This window comes from Melozone crissalis, unplaced genomic scaffold (genome assembly GCF_028551555.1).
Source record: "Melozone crissalis strain CALT ecotype California unplaced genomic scaffold, PUWL_Pcris_2 ptg000027l_1, whole genome shotgun sequence".
NCBI classification, from domain to species: Eukaryota; Metazoa; Chordata; class Aves; order Passeriformes; family Passerellidae; genus Melozone; species Melozone crissalis.
In genome coordinates, this window is record NW_026535805.1 from 50,044,112 (window position 1) to 50,064,786 (window position 20,675).

Genomic DNA, 20,675 nt, shown 5'->3' on the forward strand with positions numbered 1-20,675 from the left:
TACAGAAATCAGTCATGTGACCCTGTAACTAAAACTGAAGAGACACACAGTCCATTTTGTTAGGATAGAAAATCACCCGAGCGCTAGAAGAAGAATAGCCAACACAGCGTAAGCTCTACTAACAATATATTAAAAGAGAGATGTTAAATAATGCTTCATTTCAAGGATGCTATCTGGTGATGCATGTAAGGCCAGTTGTGGAAGAAACAATTCATTGTGCTGATCTTGGACTTTGGATTTTTAACATAATTTTCTCAATTCTGGCTACAAGAAGAAAATTAAGTCTCTTTTCAGGGCTTAGCTTTTGATTTTGGAAACATGCATATATGTGATGTTAACTGGGTGAAACTGCAAGAGATTCAAGTGGCCATCTTCAGGCCCAGGGATGTGCACTTCCCCTGCATAAAGCCCATCATGTCTTGCTGCTAGTGAGATGGGAAGGTATGAAGGCAATGTTTTACCTCCTGCACCATCCCCAGACCACACCCCACCAACAACCTACACCTGACCTGTTTCTTTAGAGCACCTCCACTGAGGGCTCAACATTTCAAAATTCAGACAAGTGAGTGGTCTTCAAATGACTGATCATCAGAGGGGCTGTGATGGTCACCTCTGAAAAGGGTGGCATATAGAGGTGAAACAGCTTTTCTAGAGCCATAAACTTGCACAGGATTGTGCAAGTAGTACAATTCATAGGGCTTTACCATACTTAAAAATTTGATTGCACAGTCTAGGGAAGCAAGTTACTTGAGGTTACTGCACTATATTATGGCAATGACTCTAAAAGAACATGACAAAATGAATTGAAAAGCAGAAAGTTCTTTAAAAATGCCAAGCTGTTTATCCAGGCAAAAATTTTGTAAGACTGAGTTATCAGTGACTTACATGAGGTGTCTATTGTTAACGGAGATTAGATCTTCTTTGATGCATGAAAACACAGAACAAAAGAAGTAAGTCTGGAGAAAGCATTATAGCAGAAGGTGAAGGTAAATTTCTTGCTGTCTCCCTAGAAACCTTTAAGTGCCTTGTTATCACTTCAGTTCCATGTATTTGATTGATCTTTATGTAAGGCATCCAAATACTCATAAGGAAATAAATAAATAAATGTGACCATTTTGGAACAGGAAAGACCAAATGATCCTAGCAGTGGAGAGGATAAATCCACCGGTATCCTTTCCAGCCTTTTATGGAATTTTTTACAATAGAGCATATTGTCATGTAAGTGATTTGTGTTTAAGCATTTGGGTTTACAGCTGAGTGGAAAGGTTGGAACAGATTTGGCAGCTCTGCCCAAGAGGATAATATGTTCCACATGGTTGCCAAGGCTGGTCTGGAGAACTGCCAGTGGATCTACAACCATCCATCAGGCATGAGCAAAAAGCAGTAGGGAGCTAGCAAAACTCCCCAGCTCGTTAGGTACTTCTGCCTTCACAAGGAGCCTTGCTGCTTATAGCTCACTGCTTCTTTCTGCAGAGATGGGCTGCAGATATCTACACAGCACTGGCGACATATGTTTGAAAATCTGACCAGAATGCAGTGTTGGTATGCAGTGGTTGTCAAAAACATTAGTGTTAGTCAACATATTTTCTCAGGTATAGATATTTCCCTCTCTCTTAGCTAAGTTTAAAGTTAGTATTTGTCGTCCCTCCCAGTTTGCTGTGGAAAACATGCGACAGTGATCCCCAATGTGTGAGCATTTGTTTCCACTCCTGCACAGCCAGTGTAAGAGGCATGAAGGAAATCAGGCCGGGACTGCAAGGAGGGGTTGCTGCTGCTCTCCCACCTGCTCAGACACATTTGTCACAGTTAGCTACACCAAGTGATGGGTTGAGAAAGCAGTGGGCCAGGTGCTTTGGCAAGGCATCAGCTCCCACTTCACTAATACAGGACAAGGTCTATAAATCAAAACTTTGACATAGAGGGGGTATTTTGACCCAAACCACATCAGGAAATTAGTTATGTAGCTATTCTGTGGGATCTCAGCCTCTCAGAACTGAGGGGCAGAGTGAACAAGACCACCCCTGGGGGGCTCGGGAGTCCTGGAATGTTGCCAGAAATGTCTGGTGGCTGGACTTTGATCCCACAGGGGAGATGACATCAGTATAAGGATAGGAGGATTTCACTGGGGTGAATGGTGAAGGGACAAGTTAACTGGAGTGTGAGATACAGGGTTTAAGATTTCTGTACAGGGGGGTCTAGAGAGGTAAGATGGAGGAATTGGGGCGTGCCCTTCTCCTTCTTCTTCTTCCTCTAGGCCTCCATCTTCTGTGGTGATGTTGGCACTCCGGGATTGGACCTTACTAGGGGAACACTGGTTAATAAGGGTAGAGGGTATTGGAGAAAAATGATAAATATTGTATACGTAACCCCGAGTATAAAGATAGGTGGCCGCCCCAGGGGCTCTCAGTGTGTGCCCATGGCTGACTGCTGAGCAGAACTCTGTCAGGCCAAGAGAAAATCTTTTAGATAAGCAATTAATAAACACCGAGACCGAGAACAGATCTGAAGTTTCTTCTCGTCCTTTCGAACCCGGGCGGCCCAAGGCCATCTTTGGGCTTTTTCCAGACCATCTAAACAGCCCCAAAATCCGACACTATTCTCTTTTTTCGTTTTTTTTTTTTTTTTTTTTTACTTAGACAGGTGTCTTTACTCTAGTGAAAAATTGCACAATACTTTGTGTTTACTTTAGGTGCCTCATCTCCTTCTTCCATATGAAATTCTGAAAACTAATACTGCATCTCACCCACAATGGCTGGAGAGAGAAAGCTTGAAACCCTAAACCTCAGAGATGGAAAAGACAAAACATGTACAACTCTTGGCTTTCAAGTCATTATTATACACCCTGGTTTTATTGCTATTATTTTGGAATAGCAACAAATTCTGGTGTGCTGGCAGGGGCCATGCTATGCAGTTCTGTAACCTCAGATGTGAGAGCATATTTAAGGGGAAGTCTAAATCTACCTCCAAATGCAGACTGCACAGCCATGTAAGCCACCTGCATCTCTTTACCTATATAATTTATTTATCCTTGTGCAATCTCCTGCATTAACAGTTGGTAAAAGACTGTCTCTCAGAAGGACAAGCAATAAGGAAGAAAAAAGGTAAACAAACAGCCAATTCCCAATACATTGCAACAATGACTGTTTTCATCTCCAAAGTAGTAAGATTGTCAAAGTTGGAGGACTCTTCCAGATTTCACAGACAATATTTAAGACCCTGTTATTCTAGGGGATTTTATTTGAGGTTTTGGAGAGGTAGGGGAGTTGTTGTTGTACTAACTTACGAGAGGCAGGGCTGAGTATTAACTTTTGATTGCCCCTGGAGTGCTTCCATGCCATCCAGCATCAGGGGTCTAATAGGTGCTCTGCACCACTCTGTGGCAGGTCCTGTCTTTCTTCAACTTTAGAGGGTACACAGAAAACACAATCTGGTACACAGAAAACACTATCTGCTACCTATTTCCTATGGAGAAGGCCCAGATTGCCTAAATTGTACATTGTTATCCCTCAGATGAAGTAATTTCACTAAAACTGCGTAAGTGGCAGATTTAATGAAGTTGGTGCCTTTGAACACCATCAGAATGAACCCTTTTCTTGCAAGTTCAGGTTCCTAAGTGAAACTGGGGCAGATTCATGCCTCAATTTTTCAGTTATATTAATTGACACAAGCACGCTTGTCTTGTGCTGGGAAATTTGTCCTAGTACTATTGCCTGAAGGGAAACAACAAACTTTTCATTATTATTCCTGCACAAATGTATGTACTGAGAAGAACTGCATCACATGAAGTGTTCTGTGGTAGTTCCAGTTTTGCTTCCAATCAAATGGGTCTAGGAGCTCAGCATTGACAATCATTTCCAAGTAACACCGCACACCCCCCACACTCACCAGTCCACGTTCTTTTCATGTGTGCACTAATAGTTACAGTAAGAGCCAGGTAAAAATGCTCACACTGATCATTGGCACTCAGTGAGAGCGCCAGAGAGGAGTAGCAGGACCAGCTAAGACATTGTCTTACACAGGCAAATACAATCCAGCTGCTCTGTCATCAGAGAAGCTGCTGGTGTACTGAAGGATGAGTGATTTAATGCTATAGACTCATCTAGAAGCCTTTAGAAGCCAAGCTGCTACTGATCTTCCACTCAAAATGATCCCCAGAGAAATAAAACACTTTTCTCAAACTAGCACACCAGTGTCACCCAGTACTGATAACCACCCATGAGCTGCAGGGAGGGTGTTCTCCCTGCTCTCTTGGGCTTAATGCACTCAGCAGTTTAGTTGTAGATGCCAAATAATGGAACATAAAATATAAGGGCACCTTTTCTATCACTGTAAAAATATGGCTGTAAATACACACAGAAGATCTGTCTTGCTAAATAAGATAAAGTAATTTTTACTTGATGACTAACCAGATAAAAAACACTAATTGCACACAGATAATGGGGTATCTGTGGTTTTTCACTTCCCTTCAGTTTAGATACAAAAGTGCAGATTTGAGGAGCAACATTTGCTGTCTTGCTCTGGTCATTGCAGTCGTATTTGAGCTTTGGAAAGCAGGGGCTGATTTACTCTGTTAATACCCATGTGCTGTGAGCTGAGGACAAACAAGGTGAAGTGAATTGATCAAACACAGTGAAGGCTACAACCAAACACACCCAAGGCCTCTGCCAGTGCTTCAGACAAGGGTGGCTCAAGCACTTCAAGTGCTCAGTGCCCACACTCTCCTGTCTCTCTGGTGGTACATTAATATCATTTTTCCATTGGATAATGACAAATGCAAAATATCTTTAAAATTGTATTAGCCTTCTGGCTCTCCCCACATGCCCTGTGGTTAGTGCACTTCTTTCCTCCTCCTCCCCTTCCTCCTATTCAAACTTTCTCCTATTAGTCTCCCATTTTAGAGGCTCTTAATTAAAATAATCTTCTGGTTTTCCATATAATAAATATTTTATTCCTTACAGCAAATATGACTAAGTAAAACCACCTTTAGCTCTAAAACTACTATTGACTAATCTAGTTAAAGATCAGTGGAATAAAAATTGACTTTTCTTCCTTTTTCTCACCATATTCTACTTACTGTAGAGTTCTCTGGCCAAATGAGAGCCTTGCACAAAGAATAATTTCTGGGAAATGGGTTCTCTAAGACTATAAAGTTTGCAGGAAGCAAGACAAGCAAAGTCTTTTAGAATCAAAATGAATCTGAGCCTATAAATAATGAGTCCTAATTGGTGATCCTTTATGGAATTCAAATAAGGAATATTGGGTAAAAAAAAAAAAAAGATGTGTTTTCACAAGCAAAACCAAAAACATCAATGTTGCCAGGACAAAATTCTGCCACTAAATCAAAGTCACAGCATGAGGATACAAAACTAATTCAGGAATGCCTGTGCTAGTGAAGCTTGACTATTTATTTTCATTAAATGTCTTCCCTAATCACATTCCTCTCTTCTCATACTCTTTCTCCAAAGAACACACCATGTTTGGAGAAGAAAGTGAGTGTCAAATGTGCAGGGGCTGCTGCAGGTGAACAGTTGGTTGGCTGGGCTCCCTCACCCCACCCCAGGGCTGTTGAAGATATTCCAGCCACAGAGACACCAAGGTGCCCCTTGCCCCATGCTAAGGAGCTCCCTGCCCTTTGGAGCACTCCAAGGAATCCCTTTTTGTCCCTGCAAGTACTCTCACCTCCTGGCAAAAAGTAGCAGTAGTCTATGTTCTGTGTAGGGAAGCACGTTTTTAAATCAGTGTCCCTCAATTCTTGTATTGTAGAATTTGGGTGAACTATTGTATTGCATTCAGCTTATTTGCAAACTTTTGAATTATACATAAACCAAACACACCCTCCTGCCTTTCTGTCCCAGCTGAACAGCCCTACATTTTCTATCTCTTTAAAACACTGGTGAATACTGAACAAAATTCATATCAGCACCAAGGCTTAGGTGGTGATCTGAACAGTGACTCTTCCCACACTGAAAAGTTACTGTTATATCCTGCCCTAATTTCCTACCCTCTGTCAGCTTTCCTTTTGCAAAAGAAACTTTTTTTCAAGTATCCTGTCAACTTAGTTGATCTTTTGTGGAAGTCATGATAGATTACATCCTCTGATTCCCCTTGCTTAATTGCACCATTATTCAGCAGATAGTGAAACAGGAATTCCTGAATCAGTTGATGCTTATTCATATACTCAGAGGTCTTTTTCTTTATTATAGACATTGTCATCTTCTCAGGGATGGAAATCCAATCTGTCAGTATGCATTTTCCATGATCCTTGGTATTAGCTCAGAAGAGGAAAGAATCAAGGAAGCTAGCCCAAACCTACAGCAAATATGCACTGATAGAGTAGTTCTCCACATATGTCTGCCATGGATCTATTTCCTTGCTGTCTCAAGCCTGCCATAGCTGCTCACATTTGTACTGCGTCCATACAAATTGCTGTAATGGGAGAGTTCTGATTCAGGGACACTAAAAACTCCTTGCACAGTTGCAAGAGTGGAAACCCTCACTTTATCCTTCCTACTCTTCCAAAGTAGCTTGGTGAGACAGCTGCCTGTGCTCTTTTCCAGATGCAGTCTTGCTGAAGCCTGTGTCTTGGCTCAGGTTTATAGACAATATTTACCAGCAGATACCTTTTCTTTCGTTTTGGAGTCATTAAAGGGGATTTTTCCCTTTCGGCATATGCAGTTCAAAACAGGGCTGGCAGCTATACCTGAGTAGCTCTGACACTTCTGCACCAGCACCTTCCAGCCTCATATGTCTGTTTTGTCCTGTACAACCCTTGCTGCTGGTCACTGTAATAATTTATAGTATTTTTATTTGCGGTTGTGTTAGCTTGTTGTGCTAGCTTGTTTGCCCAAATCAGTCAATACCTTGCAAGGTCAAGGTGTGGCATCAGCCACTCATCTGCTTGGCCAGGTCTTAGCTAAGTGATCTTTTTCTGAATTCGGCAGCACCTCCATTTAACTTTCCCCACTCTGTCTCCTTGCCCTGCAGGACTGCCAGAGGAACACAACAGGACAGCACTGCGAGCAGTGTCCCGATGGCTTCATTGGCGACGTTGTCAGGGGAGTGCCCACCTTCTGCCAGCCCTGCCCCTGCCCCCTGCCAACTCTGGCCAGGTATGTAAAGAGCCTTTGCCTCTCTTTCATTTGGCTTGCATTTGGCCTTTTCCAAGGTGGGGCCAGCATCCCTTCCTGAATGCAGGAGACAAAGATTGCTGCCCTTGGCAAACACAGGGGTAATGAGAGGACTACCAGCTCCTCATGTTTACAACCACAGGAAACAGCATTTCATTTAGAAAGTGTAAAATATTTTTAAATGCTCATAACAATTCTTACCAAGAGAAAGTTCAAGTTCACCCTTTTATGTAAAGAGACTATTCTGTTGTGTGGTTGCTTTTTAAAATCCCATAAAGAACAATTCTCAAGAAAGACAGCATCAGAGATTTATGTGGTTGAGACAGAAAAAAAAAGACAGACAGAAAGTTCAATCCATGTCACCTGAAGGGTAAAACCAAACACAAAAAAGCCTGAGTTTGCAGTCCCCTGAGTCTACAGCAGCTGGATCTGGTTAGCACAGTAACAGTTCAAAGGAAAGTGCTGGAGCATCCTGTGACAGTTAGAGTGCCCCTTCAGCTAATGCCCAGCTACTTTTGGGTAAGAAACTCTGAAGCTTGACAGAAAACCAAGACCAAGTCAAAGAACTCCAAATGTTGTGTGCTTTGTGGGAAGAAAAGAAAAAAGAAAAGAAAAGAAAAGAAAAGAAAAGAAAAGAAAAGAAAAGAAAAGAAAAGAAAAGAAAAGAAAAGAAAAGAAAAGAAAAGAAAAGAAAAGAAAAGAACTACAAGCCACAGCCAGCCATTAGAAACAATTAGTGGCATGTCAGTAATGCAGCTGAAAGAAATTATCAGCTTCCTCTTGCTCAGATTCATGCTCTGGGAGAGAGGTATCTGTGTGAATCCCACCACAGGGAGATGCTAGTAAGCAGATGCCAAGAGGCTGATGCTGGTTTTCAGGGAGCTAGCTATTAGTGTTGTTTCCCATCCTGCTTTCAGCAGGACGTCACAGCAAAGGGAATTTCATCCTTACTGTATTTGTTTGCTGTTGCTATAGGATTACTCACACGACCTTAAGGTGGGATGAGCTCCATTTTGCTCATCTTCTCAGGGCTCAAACTGGCAAAGGAACAAAATCATTCCAGCCAAATTCCCGCAGATCCCTTCTTGGCTTTTGTGGTGGGCTGCAGACATGTGAGAAGGGCCATGGGGTGAAGAAGAGCTATTGTTGAAAAACTCCAGCTTTGCCTGGATTACAGAGAAAATCCTCCAGAGACAGTGGAAGAACCTGGTTTTGCTGACATGTAGAAAGGCTTAGGAGTGAGCAAGCTCACAGATGAAGCCAACTATTCCTTCCAGTTTCAGTAGCAGCTGTAATGCCTGAAAAATTAGAAATACAACAATCAGGAGCAGTGCTTTTTTCCTTGGCAAAGTGGTTTTTGTAACCTGCTGGGCACAGAGCAGCCACTTTGGTGTAAGAAGCTGTTCTCTGAGCCACAACCTGGGCTGCACATGCCTGAGGCACTTCCACGTGAGCTTCAGGCTCTACCAAACCAGGTCAGTCAGGCAAGGTCTGGTCGGTGCTCCCTACAGCTCCATGTGACACAGGGTGGCTGGGTCTGCATTCACCCAGAGCTTGTCCCATGCTGCAGCCCAAAGGCTCTGCAGAGATGCTCCCTGAAAGCAGGGAGCTGGATGGACCAGCAGGCCACTGAGCAGGGCTCAGTGCAGTGGGGCCAGCAGGGACTGTGGCTACAGCCTGTCTCTGCCAGTGCTGTGGGAGATGGCAGCAGAGGCCAAGGAGCATTCCCAATTCCTTAACTAGCAACATTATGCCTCTCCTGTTCCAGACCACAATGGAGAAGAAAACCCCAAACCCAAAACTCAGCAGCATGGGGTTGGGAAGGGAGAACAAATGTTGAAAGAAACCTGACTGCAGATGCCTCAATATTAGCAGCAATACATGGCTTGGATTTGCTGGGTCTCAAGGGTCCCTTCATCTCAGAATATTCAATGTTCCATGAATTGTCTCCCCTTTGAAACTACATCAGTGAAAATCCACTGTGCTTCCTTGGTTTCCCTCAGAGAAGTCCTGAAGGTAGTAATTAAAGGAACGCCCCATCCCAAGTTGCCTCATACCCCTGTTTAAATAATGTACAGAAATTGCCTGTTCAGCTTCTTGCATGAGACAGACCTGACCACAGAAATAGACTTCAGCTGGAGCTGAAAAAGGCAAAAAAAAAAAAAATTGAGCAACATTAAGCTTTACCAAAGCTTAACTAAATTCAAAGAAAAAATGTTCTTTATTAGTTGGGTTTTTTCAATTTTCCTTCATTAATCCTACTACATATAAAGAGCAAGGCAAAACAACAACTCTACCAGAAGCAGAGAAGCATTAAATGGCTTAAAAAACACCCAAAGGATGTTGTTTTTTACCCTGTTTTGCTTTGGAAATAGAATACCAAATCTGTAAACTGACAGACTCACCAGATAGGTATTTTTTCCAGGAATTCAGCAGTGTCTCTTGATTTTCTGATCAAGCTGTCTTCATATCTTCTATCCTGGGAACTTCTGGAGTAACTTTTGGACATTACACATGAAGTGTAATGTCATCTCTTTGGAACAAAAAAGGAGGATGGAGGTTGTTTCACAGTCCAGCAGATGTTACTTCTTTTCAAACCCAAGGGAATTATAAAGCATTTTTCCCCCTAAAAGTTCACCAAAAGTATAAAACTTGAGGAAGACTTCAGTCCTACTTTATAACTAAGATCCACAATGTGGTTTTTGCAACTACGTGAAGGAATTAGACTTGGTTAAAGAAGAGGAAGCCTGCCAAACTATTGTGACTTTCTCAACATGTTCTTGTAAAAGCCACACAGCAGTTAATTTGTAAATTCTGTAGAAGAATCTCATTTTATGTTCTCTCTGGTTATACCAAATATTTTGAGACAGCAGAGATCCAGACAGATTTTTTTGCCTCTGGTTGTCCAACCAGTTGAGAAACACTGGCAGGAACTGAAATTATGTGGGAATTCTCATCAGCTTTCAATGCTGTTTGTTCCTGGAACAAGCAGTGCATGGATCATGCACTTTCCCACTGCTCTGAGTCTTTTGTCCTGTGTGAAATGGATGTAACCCAGCCACAGCTGCCCAGCACCATATGACTGAGGAGCTGTGTTTTAGCAACCATGGGCCTGCAGCTGGAAACTGCTGCTACTCACTACTCTGGTTGCATTCTAGTGCTGGCAGAAATTTATTCACACATATTGCAAACTAACTAGAAACATCTTAGGACTGTATCTCTTTTTTCCTGTAAATGTATTTAGGCCACGTCCATCAGCGGTTTTGAAATACACATAAAATTTGCACTTTTCACATCTGGCTACTGCTGTTTCTTGGGTCTCATATTTATTTGAATATTTGCTAAATCCTAAAATCATGAGAAAACAAAGGAATCCATGATTTGGAATCAGAGCAGTAGAAATTACAGCCCAAGCCATTACTGCAGTCAGCATCACTACTTGGCATGTTGGTCTCAGAAGAGGCTGCAGACTCTTTCCAGCCTTCTTGGAAAGATGGTGGAGCAGCCCTGGTTACTGTACACTCAGTTCCTCTGGATGAGGACAGCATTACTGAGGTCAGTCTTCATCACTAGGAACTTCCAGACTGGAATTTGAGAAAAACTGTGGGATTTGCATAGGAAACTGCTGCACCCATTCCAAAATCTCAGTTCTTGAAGTGCTCGCTGCAGTGTCTTCCACAAACAATATTTTATCCATTCGGATAGTAGACAGGAAACAATTAAATTCACATGACATACACATTTGTGTTAAGTCCCTTGTCTAAAGTGTGTGTATTAAAACCTGCAGATGTGTCTGATCTGCACTGCAAGACAATGACTTTCATACCTATTCATCTGTATTTATGTAGCTTCATAATTCTATACACTAATTAGTGTATAGAATAATTCTATACACTAATTTAAAGTCTAAACAAGGGGTATAACATAAATTATGTAAAGAGTTTAACACTCATTCAGCAATGAACAACCAAGAGCCAGAGTTCACATTGAGAAATGTCCATAATGTAACAAAGAAATATTCCCAAGTGTCTGTCACTGCCTGGTATTCTAACTATTCATCCTGATGAAATTCCAGCTTTGCAGTCTCCTGTTACAGAAAAAGTGGAAGTGTGCGTTGTGTCTGCAAGGAAAACTATGCAGGACCCAACTGTGAAAGGTAAGAAACTCAGGATGATCTGCTGATCAGCAATACTGAAGTCCAGAATTTATTTCAGAGAATCTTGCCATTCTGGGGAGAAATCTTATGCACTTGTTTTCATCAGGTAGAATTGTGTCTGTGAAATGATCCTGTTCATTTCCTACTAAAAAGCACTAAAATTTGCTGTAGAGAAGTGTCAGCATAAGACAGATATTTACATATGATGTATTTTGATCTAGTTCTCACATTTTGTGTACCTTCATGTGGTGATCGTCCTAGAAGGAATGCAATTTAAAAGTACAAAATACAAATCAGAAACAGCAGCTGAAGTGAAAAATATCCACCACATTGATTCCTCTTGCAATTCACCCCCTAAAATATGTAGCAGGTTTCTACCAAATAATTTTTACAAAAGCAAAGGAGAAAATCCACTGTTTAGTCAAATTCTTAAAGCAGATGCAGCTTTTTTCATTACATTTTAAATGTACTTCACAGGTATGATTCAATAAAGTCAAGCAAACAATTACAGGCCAGTGCTGCTTTTCAACTTTCCCTTATGTCCATAAACAATTTCTAGTAAATATTCCCTAAATAACAAAGGACACAAATAAATTGAATTATACAGCAGAAATATAACTTCACAAGTAAGAAAGCCTGTAAGAGGCTTTCTTACTTGTTATGAGCACACATGGATGATGTTTCAATGAATGTCAAGGGCCTGATTATAATTCAGAAATTGTCCTCGAGCAGCCAATAAATTAAAACAGCTCTAGGACAAAGACTGAGGGATATAGGATGGCTCAGACAATGGCTTCGTGAACATTTCCTTTTGTTTTCCCTTAAAGCCCCTGAAGTATTTAAGTCTTTAGTCATCTGTCAACAATGGGCAAGCCTGGAATTCAAATGATACTTAATGTAACTGTCAGAGAAGGGAGAAAGGGATGCAAAGACAAATCAAAATGAAAAAGGTAAGATGAACAATGAACATCATCCTTACAGATGATGCACAATCATCAGTCAATTACCTCCACATCACTAACATCATGACAGCAACAGTGAAAGCAGATGGCACAAAAATAAAAAGCCCACCCTTGTTTACAGGCCCACGGCTGTATTCTTTTGTTCCTTCAAAATGTCAGGTTTATACACAAAGGATAATGCAGACAATTAAAAGGTCATTGAGGTTCCTTAATGGTTATTAAAATGTCAACCCAGACTACAAGCAATACAAATCCTATGAAATGGGCAGCAGTAACAGAGAAACAGCAGAAAATAACGTCAGCTTTCTTTTCTAATGGCCACTCCCTAGCCTGACACAGTGCATCTGTCTCAAGGAAGGCAAAGCTATGTAGAATAAGCTACAGAAAGGAATCAGCCTGTCCTGGTCACTATGTTAAGAGCTTGGCTGATTGCTGGGGTAAGGTGCAAGCCGTGACAGGCAGGACTTGCCTTCTGGTCCTACTCCCATTTGTATCAGAAATGTCCAAAAGTGTTTCAAATCTGGATGATGCAGTGCTTGCCCCTGCCCACTTGCTAAAGAGCAGGTCCCTACTTGAAATTTAGGAATTAATCATTTTTCTCCTGGACTTCAGCAGTAAGGAATCAGGGTGGTAACTGATGCCATGCAGGTTTTGTTAATGCACAAATGTCAAAAAGAACAACCGAACAAATTACAATTTACCATCCAAAGCAAATAGATGAAAAAAGTTCTTTTGGCATTGCCAGAGAAGAGGAAGTTGATTTCTTACTCACTAATAATTACAGGAAGCAGTTATGGTTGCAGAATGAAACAAAGACAACTTTGCAGTTTTATAGTGGGAGAGGAAATATTCTTTTTTAGCAAAAAAGAGTCATTTATTGATACAATCTAGGAAAAGACATTTACTCCAGGCCTCTGAACTTTTTCAGGCCATAAAGTGCAGAGATGGAGCAGAACATTTCCAGTCTGCTCTTCTCACATCCTACCCACAATTCAAAAGAGGTTAAATGCCTCAGTACTATGAAACGTACTGAGTGGCAAAGAGAAGAGTGAAGGTAAAACATTTATTTTCAGCTCTGAAAGTTTCTTTTTGCTTTAAACAGCTGCTCCAGATGAGAAGTTATGGCTAATAAAAGTGAGTCATAGAAGAGTTCAGGCTGGGAGGGACCTTAAAAGTCATCTGGTTCCAACCCCCTGCCGTGGGTGGGGACACCTTCCACTAGACCAGGTTGCCCCATCCAGCCTGGCCCTGAACGCTCCCAGGGATGGGGCATCCTCAGCTTCTCTGGGCAACCTGTTCTGGTGCCTCAGGTGGTCATAAAAAGCAGCACTTGTAAAATGTATCTGTGGGGATGTGAGGAAATGTCCTCTACGTTCCTGGCAAGTGAACTGAACAGTTTATTTTGGAAAAGAAGGGGGACATGGCCTTGTCCTGATGAGGACAGGACAGACATGGCAGGGCTGGTGGGGATAGCACGCTGTTGTTGGTAGATGTGAGCAGCAGTGAGCGAAAGGCTGGTCTGACCCCAGCCCTACTCAGTGGCCTCTGAGCATGAAGATGGTGGCCATGTTAGACAGATGATCATTTGGAAAATACCTGACTACAGAAAAACAAGAAACTGAAATTTTAGACAATTGTAGCAAGACTTCTGGCATGACTGACTAGCAGCTTTACCCATCACTGCCTGCTCTAACTCCCACAGGAATGGGGAATGATTCGACCATACATAATCATAAAGGACACTCTGCACTCAGTGTTGCACTCACTCAGTTCTTCAGGGGATGCACAGAACTCCCAGCCACACTTTAATTCTTTACATCTGGGTCACCCAAATGATAAAATCTGCACCAAAGATTCTGGCAGTGCTGCAAAGAGACAGAAAGAGCCTTTGTCATTGACAAAAGCAGTGTTTGAGGCAGCCAAGTGGTTTATATTAAGATGCTTTAAATTTTATGTGTTTCTACTGTGAGGATTCAGGACTGGAACATGAACAAAGCAGTGTTGAGGAAATTACTCTCTCTATCCAAAAAGATTTAAAAAAAAAAAAAAACCAACAGACAATATAGGAACAGATCAAAATGTGAAGCTTTTTTCAGATCTCACACATTTTCAGGGTTCAGACATGGCAGAACCTGAATTTGACTGTGTTCAGATTTTAGAAGACAACTGACCTTGATTAAGGTACCCAGCCAGAATCTGGGAAAATTAATCTGAACTGCCTGTAGTGCTCACCCTCCCTGCTTACCAACAGCAGACAGAAAAACAGCATCTTAAACAGGACTTTGGATGGGAGACAAGGATAACATGGTGATAAAACAGAATGAACTACAATAAATACTTCTTACCTAAATCATTGAAGCAACTATTCAATCCTCCAGTTCCTTCAGCCAGCAATTTTTACACCAGCCAGTTATTCCCTTCCTGTCAGGAATTCTTCATTTCCAGTTTTGGGGTATGAGTCCCTGATCTCTGAGCTCCAGGCTTCTGCATCATGGGCATTAGCACTCCATGCCCACCCCATTACCAGTTCTCCTTGTGTCAATGGTTGTTTTGCAAAAGCTCCCCTTGCTTGTAGGATTAAGCACATTCCCTGATATCAGCAGAAACATCTTTAACTGAGACTATTTCCTTTCCAAATAACCAAATCTGTTACAACTTCTTTGCTTAGGGCCACTGATCCATCTAAGAGTGTTGCATTGCTGGTGTCTCTGTACTCTGAAAAACCACCATAATATCAACATGTGTCTCATTTTAAGATGTAGAAATTTCTCAACTGAAATGCTTCCCAAACATAACAAGACATGATAAGAAATTTGGACCTATTTCAGGTCTTCACTGGGGTGCCTGGTACCCACCTCCCTCTCTCCCTCTGCAGACCAAGAGAGGAATCCTCCCTGGTGACTGCTCTCAGCCTTTTACCCTCATCCAACAGGATAACATCAAACAGATCTGAAAAACAGAGTCTGGTTCAGGGCCTATTCTGTTTTGCAAAAACCAGAAGCCACCCAATACCTCACCATAGAAGTATTTCTATAAACCTTTCCTGGGCAGTACTTTTTATGTACATTTATAATAGAAATAAAGTCGGAACTTCCTCTGAGTTTCAGCATCCTGAAATGCGGCCTCTTACCCCAGTTTCCTATATGACACAATATAGTTGGTGAGATACAGAGCTGAAAGAGACCAAAACAAACACCGTAGAGCTGCCTTGCTGCCAAGGCAATTCTGTCACAGATTTTAAAACAATAGGGAGAAAATAATTTCACTGCCAAAGGAAGACAGAAAAAATAAATTAATGCAGACTGGTATGCTTGAGATACCGGGAGTGTTCCAGAAGGGGAAAATATATAACAGTACAGATTGAGATTAGAGCACAAAATAGCCTCTGCAGGAGTAAAGCTCCTAATTAGCTCTCTGTCTATTAGAAGCTGCAGACAATGATCAATTCCTGGTAACACAAATAAGGTCAGAGAAAAAAAGGTGTCACAGATTGGAATGTCATTGTTCGTCATTGCCGGTGTTGCTCTTCCTTTCAGGTGTGCCCCTGGTTACTATGGGAACCCTTTGCTAATTGGAAGCACTTGTAGAAAATGTGACTGCAATGGCAACTCAGACCCAAATCTGATTTTTGAAGACTGTGATGAAGTGACCGGCCAGTGCCGCAACTGCCTGCACCACACCAGCGGCTTCAACTGCGAACGGTGCGCGCCGGGCTACTACGGGGACGCCACATTGGCTAAAAACTGCACAGGTACTGTCTGCAGTCTGGTACCGCAGAGCTGAGCAGCACAGAACGGCTGTGGGTGATCTCCCAGAAATCAGAGATGCCTGATACCTGGGTCGTCAGATACCTGGGGCTCTGGGAGGCAGGTGATGGGATAATTTGGATGCCTGTTCAGTTGAATCATCCCAGGCACCAGAGAAATATCTCTTTCCATCTCCCACGACCAAGTCTCAGACTCCAGACTCCAACATCTCTAGGGCCTGATCAGGTTTAATGGAGACACTGTTGTGTTCTCCTGAATCTTGTTTTACATAAGGTCCTCTTGGAGTTCTTTGGGCAAAGTCCTCATCTTTGTGCTTGTCCACACCGTGACCATTCAGACAGATAGTGTTGAAAGACTTGAAAGTATTTTTTATGGGAGCAGGATCATCCTTCCTGTCCTGACCCAATACCCACTCACTTTCTGCTGTTTTCCACATTCTGCATTTCCTACAAGTCGGTGTAATCTTGCTGGTTGCTGTATTTTCACACAAGAGGTACTTTCAGGGTCTGCTAAAGGGCTACCCAGAGTGCCTCAGCCAAAGATACCTGCACAGAGGGGTCACAAAGTTTTGTCTCCTCTAATATTGTCCTAATTTACATGGAGTTCAATCCAAACACGGCTTTCACCTCATACCTTTTATCCTTGCTTTGGCTCTGGAAGTGAAGTTCACATCCTCTTTCAAAGCACTTAAGAACAGCACTGCTAAAGGCAAAATGCAGGTGCTCAGAGCAAGCACCTTGGGGCTCCCTCCCAATTTCTTTGGCAGGGGTCCCTTTAAGGACCAGAACACAAAGGAGGGAGACAAAGTATTTCTACCTCAGCCTGACTCAAAAGTAAGACGGTTGAAGCACACGCTCAACTTGGACCTCAGAAGTGCTCCAGGGCCTCCAGGTACAGAGCTACAGGCCTCAGGGACTTAGCAATGTCTTGATCCTTCTTGCAACTCACTGTGTTCTTGGACTTTGTTTTCTACTTTCTTATTATAAAGTGTTTTGGGGCGCACAGGATGGAGGCTGTGAGGATGCTGTGCAATCACATGCCCTTTGTGCTGCTATCTTCACTTGTAGGGGACCATATATGATGCCATGATGCCACTACTGGTCCTTTCTGGTTTTATAGTCCAGTGACAGCTGAAATTTGAGTGTCCATCTCCAGGATGTAACTCACATCACAAAGTCACTTGTTGAATTCCATTTATGCTGAACAGGAAGAGATGATGCTCATGCACAGTGATCCCAAAAGCCAAAGCCATGTATCCCAACCAGCTAAAAAGACATCAGCTGTGAGAAACAGCATGTCCCAAAACTCACCCCTTGCCTGGATTCAGGTAGACAAGATGTTCATAAAATACAGCATGTCTGTGATTTTGAGGTGGCAAAAAAAAAAATCTTGTCTATAAACTTCACTACCTGAGATGACTTGACTGCAGTTGTCCAGGAAGGAATGACCGGATCCAGTCTGTGTGTCCTGAATTCCATGAGGCAGGAGGAAAACACCCAGCCCTTCAACTCTGCAAACCACAGCAATTGTTCCCTGCCCATGGCCAAAATCTTCAAGCATCTAAGAGTAACTTTGCCAGAAGTCTGAGAGTTAGAGGGCATTCCAAGTGTCTGAGCAGGTTATGCAATAAGTGATATCAGAAGGCATCTCTGAAAGTGCAGTTTTGAAACTCAATTCAAACTTTTATCACCTCAGTAGAGGTTTTTTGTTTGCACCCTTAAGGAGGTACACAGGAGTTCTCTGTACAGGCTCTGTTCACACAGACTTCAAATCAGTGTGGTAATTCTCTTCATTAGCAGATTTCCTTGCTGTCTTTCATCTTTGCTAAAAATAAAAAGTGCTTGGGCGCTTGAGTACGTTGTGAGAGGTACAGCTTTTCTCTTTTCAGAAGTGAATTTAATCTTGAAGTTCACTCTAGCAAATCCTGATTTTGCAGTATTATGTTTCAGAGAATTACACACTTCTCGTTTCATCTTCATTTCTGCTGAGCACCACAATGTGCTGTACTCGACAGTACTGTGAGATTGCAGTGCATCAATACATCCACAATATTCAAACTATTTCTGTAGTTCACAGGGAAAGCTTATACTTTGTTTGGCTTTTTGGGAAAATTAGGAACTATTGCTTAGAATTTACTCTGAAATAAGTCAAATATCTTCTTTAAACTAAAAATAGAGAAACAAAATTATTGTATGAATCAAGCCAGTCTGCATATTTCCATAGAGCATCTCAAAGGGTATATAAAACAAAAAAAGGCAAGACCACTAAATTGACAAACAGCTCTACCAATTAAAATCTTTTTTTTTTTCTTTTGAGTGGAAGACAAAACTTGAGTAACTGTGAATGGTAGTTTTAAGCTGCTTTTAATTTTTTTTTTTTAACCACATATCCTTTAGCCCATAGTTCAAAGCTCTCCACAAATGCCCCTCAGAAATAAAGGTAAGTTAAGAAGCTTTCCCCACCAGCAAACTATGGTATCATTGAAAGTCTTAATTCCCTACTAAAATTGTGGTACCTCTTAAACCAGTAGTTGAAAAATAGTCCAGATTGCTTTTGGAATTACTTTGCTATAAGATTTTGTGTAGCAGACTCACAGGTATTCATTTAAATAAGAAGACACAATTTTATTTTCTTGAGCACCAATCTCATTGAAATTTTAACCTTTTAAGTTTAATATTGCTACCTGGTGATAGCCCAGTCCCCATGATATAGGTAAAAAGAAATCTCTACTTTCAACAGATACTTTTCTTTCACTTCTTAAAAAAAAGAAATAACAAATTAAAAGTAATCATAGATCCAGAAGCTGGGAGGCACAGATTGTGATAAGGTTAAAATGCTGACTGCATCAGAGAATTCATAGACAATTTCTGTTCTTACATTAGTACAAAAACTGTACTAAAACAATACAAAAATACTAACAGTGTTTAACTAACATTGGTCCACTCACACAAAATTATTCTGACATTAGTGCAGGATGTTGTCTTTGAAGCTGTTTTACAGATTTTCTCTTGACAAATCCTTGAATGTGCAATGGGAAATGTAAATACAAGGGCAATTCATACATAACAATTAATGGGCTGCAATAAAAAGGCAGCAAAATATTTTGTTATATGAGATTCTGCTGAAACCATGAATCACAAGACCAAAATAAATTCCAGATAGATTGCTGCTGTTCTTATGTTCTGTTTGAGTTTTTGTTATTGTATTGAAGTGTTCCAGGAATATTTTAATCTTTAAAATAATATATTTGAAAAGGTCAATTAAACCTTGAAAGAGGTTTAGAGATGTTAGATTAAAAATTGGGCTTTTTAAAAAGCCACTTGTGCTGGCAATAAAAGTGTTGCTTTCTCAAGTTTGAAAAAATATAAAATGTCATTTATTCTTCATTGTAAGTGGAAGGAGATATTTACTTTTTGATATGCTCAAGCTGACAGTGTAACTGGAGTCCACAATCAATCCCTGATAGCTGCAAACCCTTTTTAGTGACAGCCTGACAGAGTGCTGAAAAATTCCACAGGGCTGTGGAGAGATTTGTAACTAATAATTAACTTTAGCTGCCCCGCTGTTCTTAATACATCTCCTAAATGTCACACTCTCTAGACATTGATGTACAATGGCCCTTCTGGGCAACTCTGGCCTCGCTGACTCATGACCAAGCTTTGAACAAGTAATTTCAGCAGAGGTGTTCTCACTCTTCTCTGGAAACAGAGGTGTTTCCACTTCATATTTTATTTGTTCAAATTTCACCAGTGCAAGAAACGCCCTTTCCAAGTACTGAAAGGAAAATCAGTCCAATAAGTTCTTCATATTGGTTTGAATACCCACACACAATCCTAAGCATTATAATTTCACTAGTCTTGGGAAGGGGGGTTGTACAATTTGAAGATTCTTCTTTCAAAAGTCCTTTCTTTTTCCCCAGCATGTAACTGTGGAGGCAGAATGTGTGACAGCCAGACTGGAGAGTGCCTCGCAGACAGTCCTGAAGTTTCTACTGACACAGACTGCCCGACCATCAGTAAGAACATTATCATGAAAACACCAATAATTAATGCTGCTCTTATATTTAGAAGCTTACAAATAGTAACTTAAGAGCTTGGTACTCTGTGGGCTCAGGATTTTGATGGTGGTCCCACAGGGCACTTAAGTGTGTGAATATACACAATGTCCTGCTGATTGAGTACTTCAGCATGTTCTCACACACTTGTCTGGGTACAGGCATATTTCCAGCTCTGTGATGCAGACTACACACTCAGGTCCAAACTGCAGAGCAGCAGGGAAGTATCACCAAAGCCACTTCCATAGACCTTGAGACACACTGCCTGAAAAATAATATTCTGGCCCTAAAAGCTGTCCTCACAACTTTACCTGTGACATCTTGCATATAATTTATGGTTTTCTAGTTGTTTAACTCCATCAACAACACAGCCACACACTCCAGCAGAAACAGGGAGACAATCAGAAGGCTAAAAGCCAGAAAAATTGTGCACACACAAGCCACAAACACTTTTGCAAACAAAGCAAAACAATTAATTCATTCACTACTTCTCATGGGCAGGCAGGCATTCGGCCATCTCCAGGAGAGCCGGACCCCATCACTCATAATATTTACTTGGGAAGAAAAATGCTATCACTCCAAATGTCCCCCCTGCCTTCCTCCTTCTTT

General features: G+C 41.5%; 1 protein-coding gene across 1 annotated transcript in view; it reads left to right on the top strand.

Moving 5' to 3' along the window:
- Positions 1-20,675, top strand: part of LAMA4 (laminin subunit alpha 4) — a 100,653-nt gene that overhangs the window by 26,356 nt on the left and 53,622 nt on the right. The window contains exons 3-6 of the mRNA XM_054280055.1: positions 6,985-7,109; positions 11,203-11,283; positions 15,782-15,996; positions 19,932-20,027. Coding sequence (XP_054136030.1) covers positions 6,985-7,109; positions 11,203-11,283; positions 15,782-15,996; positions 19,932-20,027 — 517 coding nt within the window. The remainder of the gene's footprint in view (positions 1-6,984; positions 7,110-11,202; positions 11,284-15,781; positions 15,997-19,931; positions 20,028-20,675) is intronic.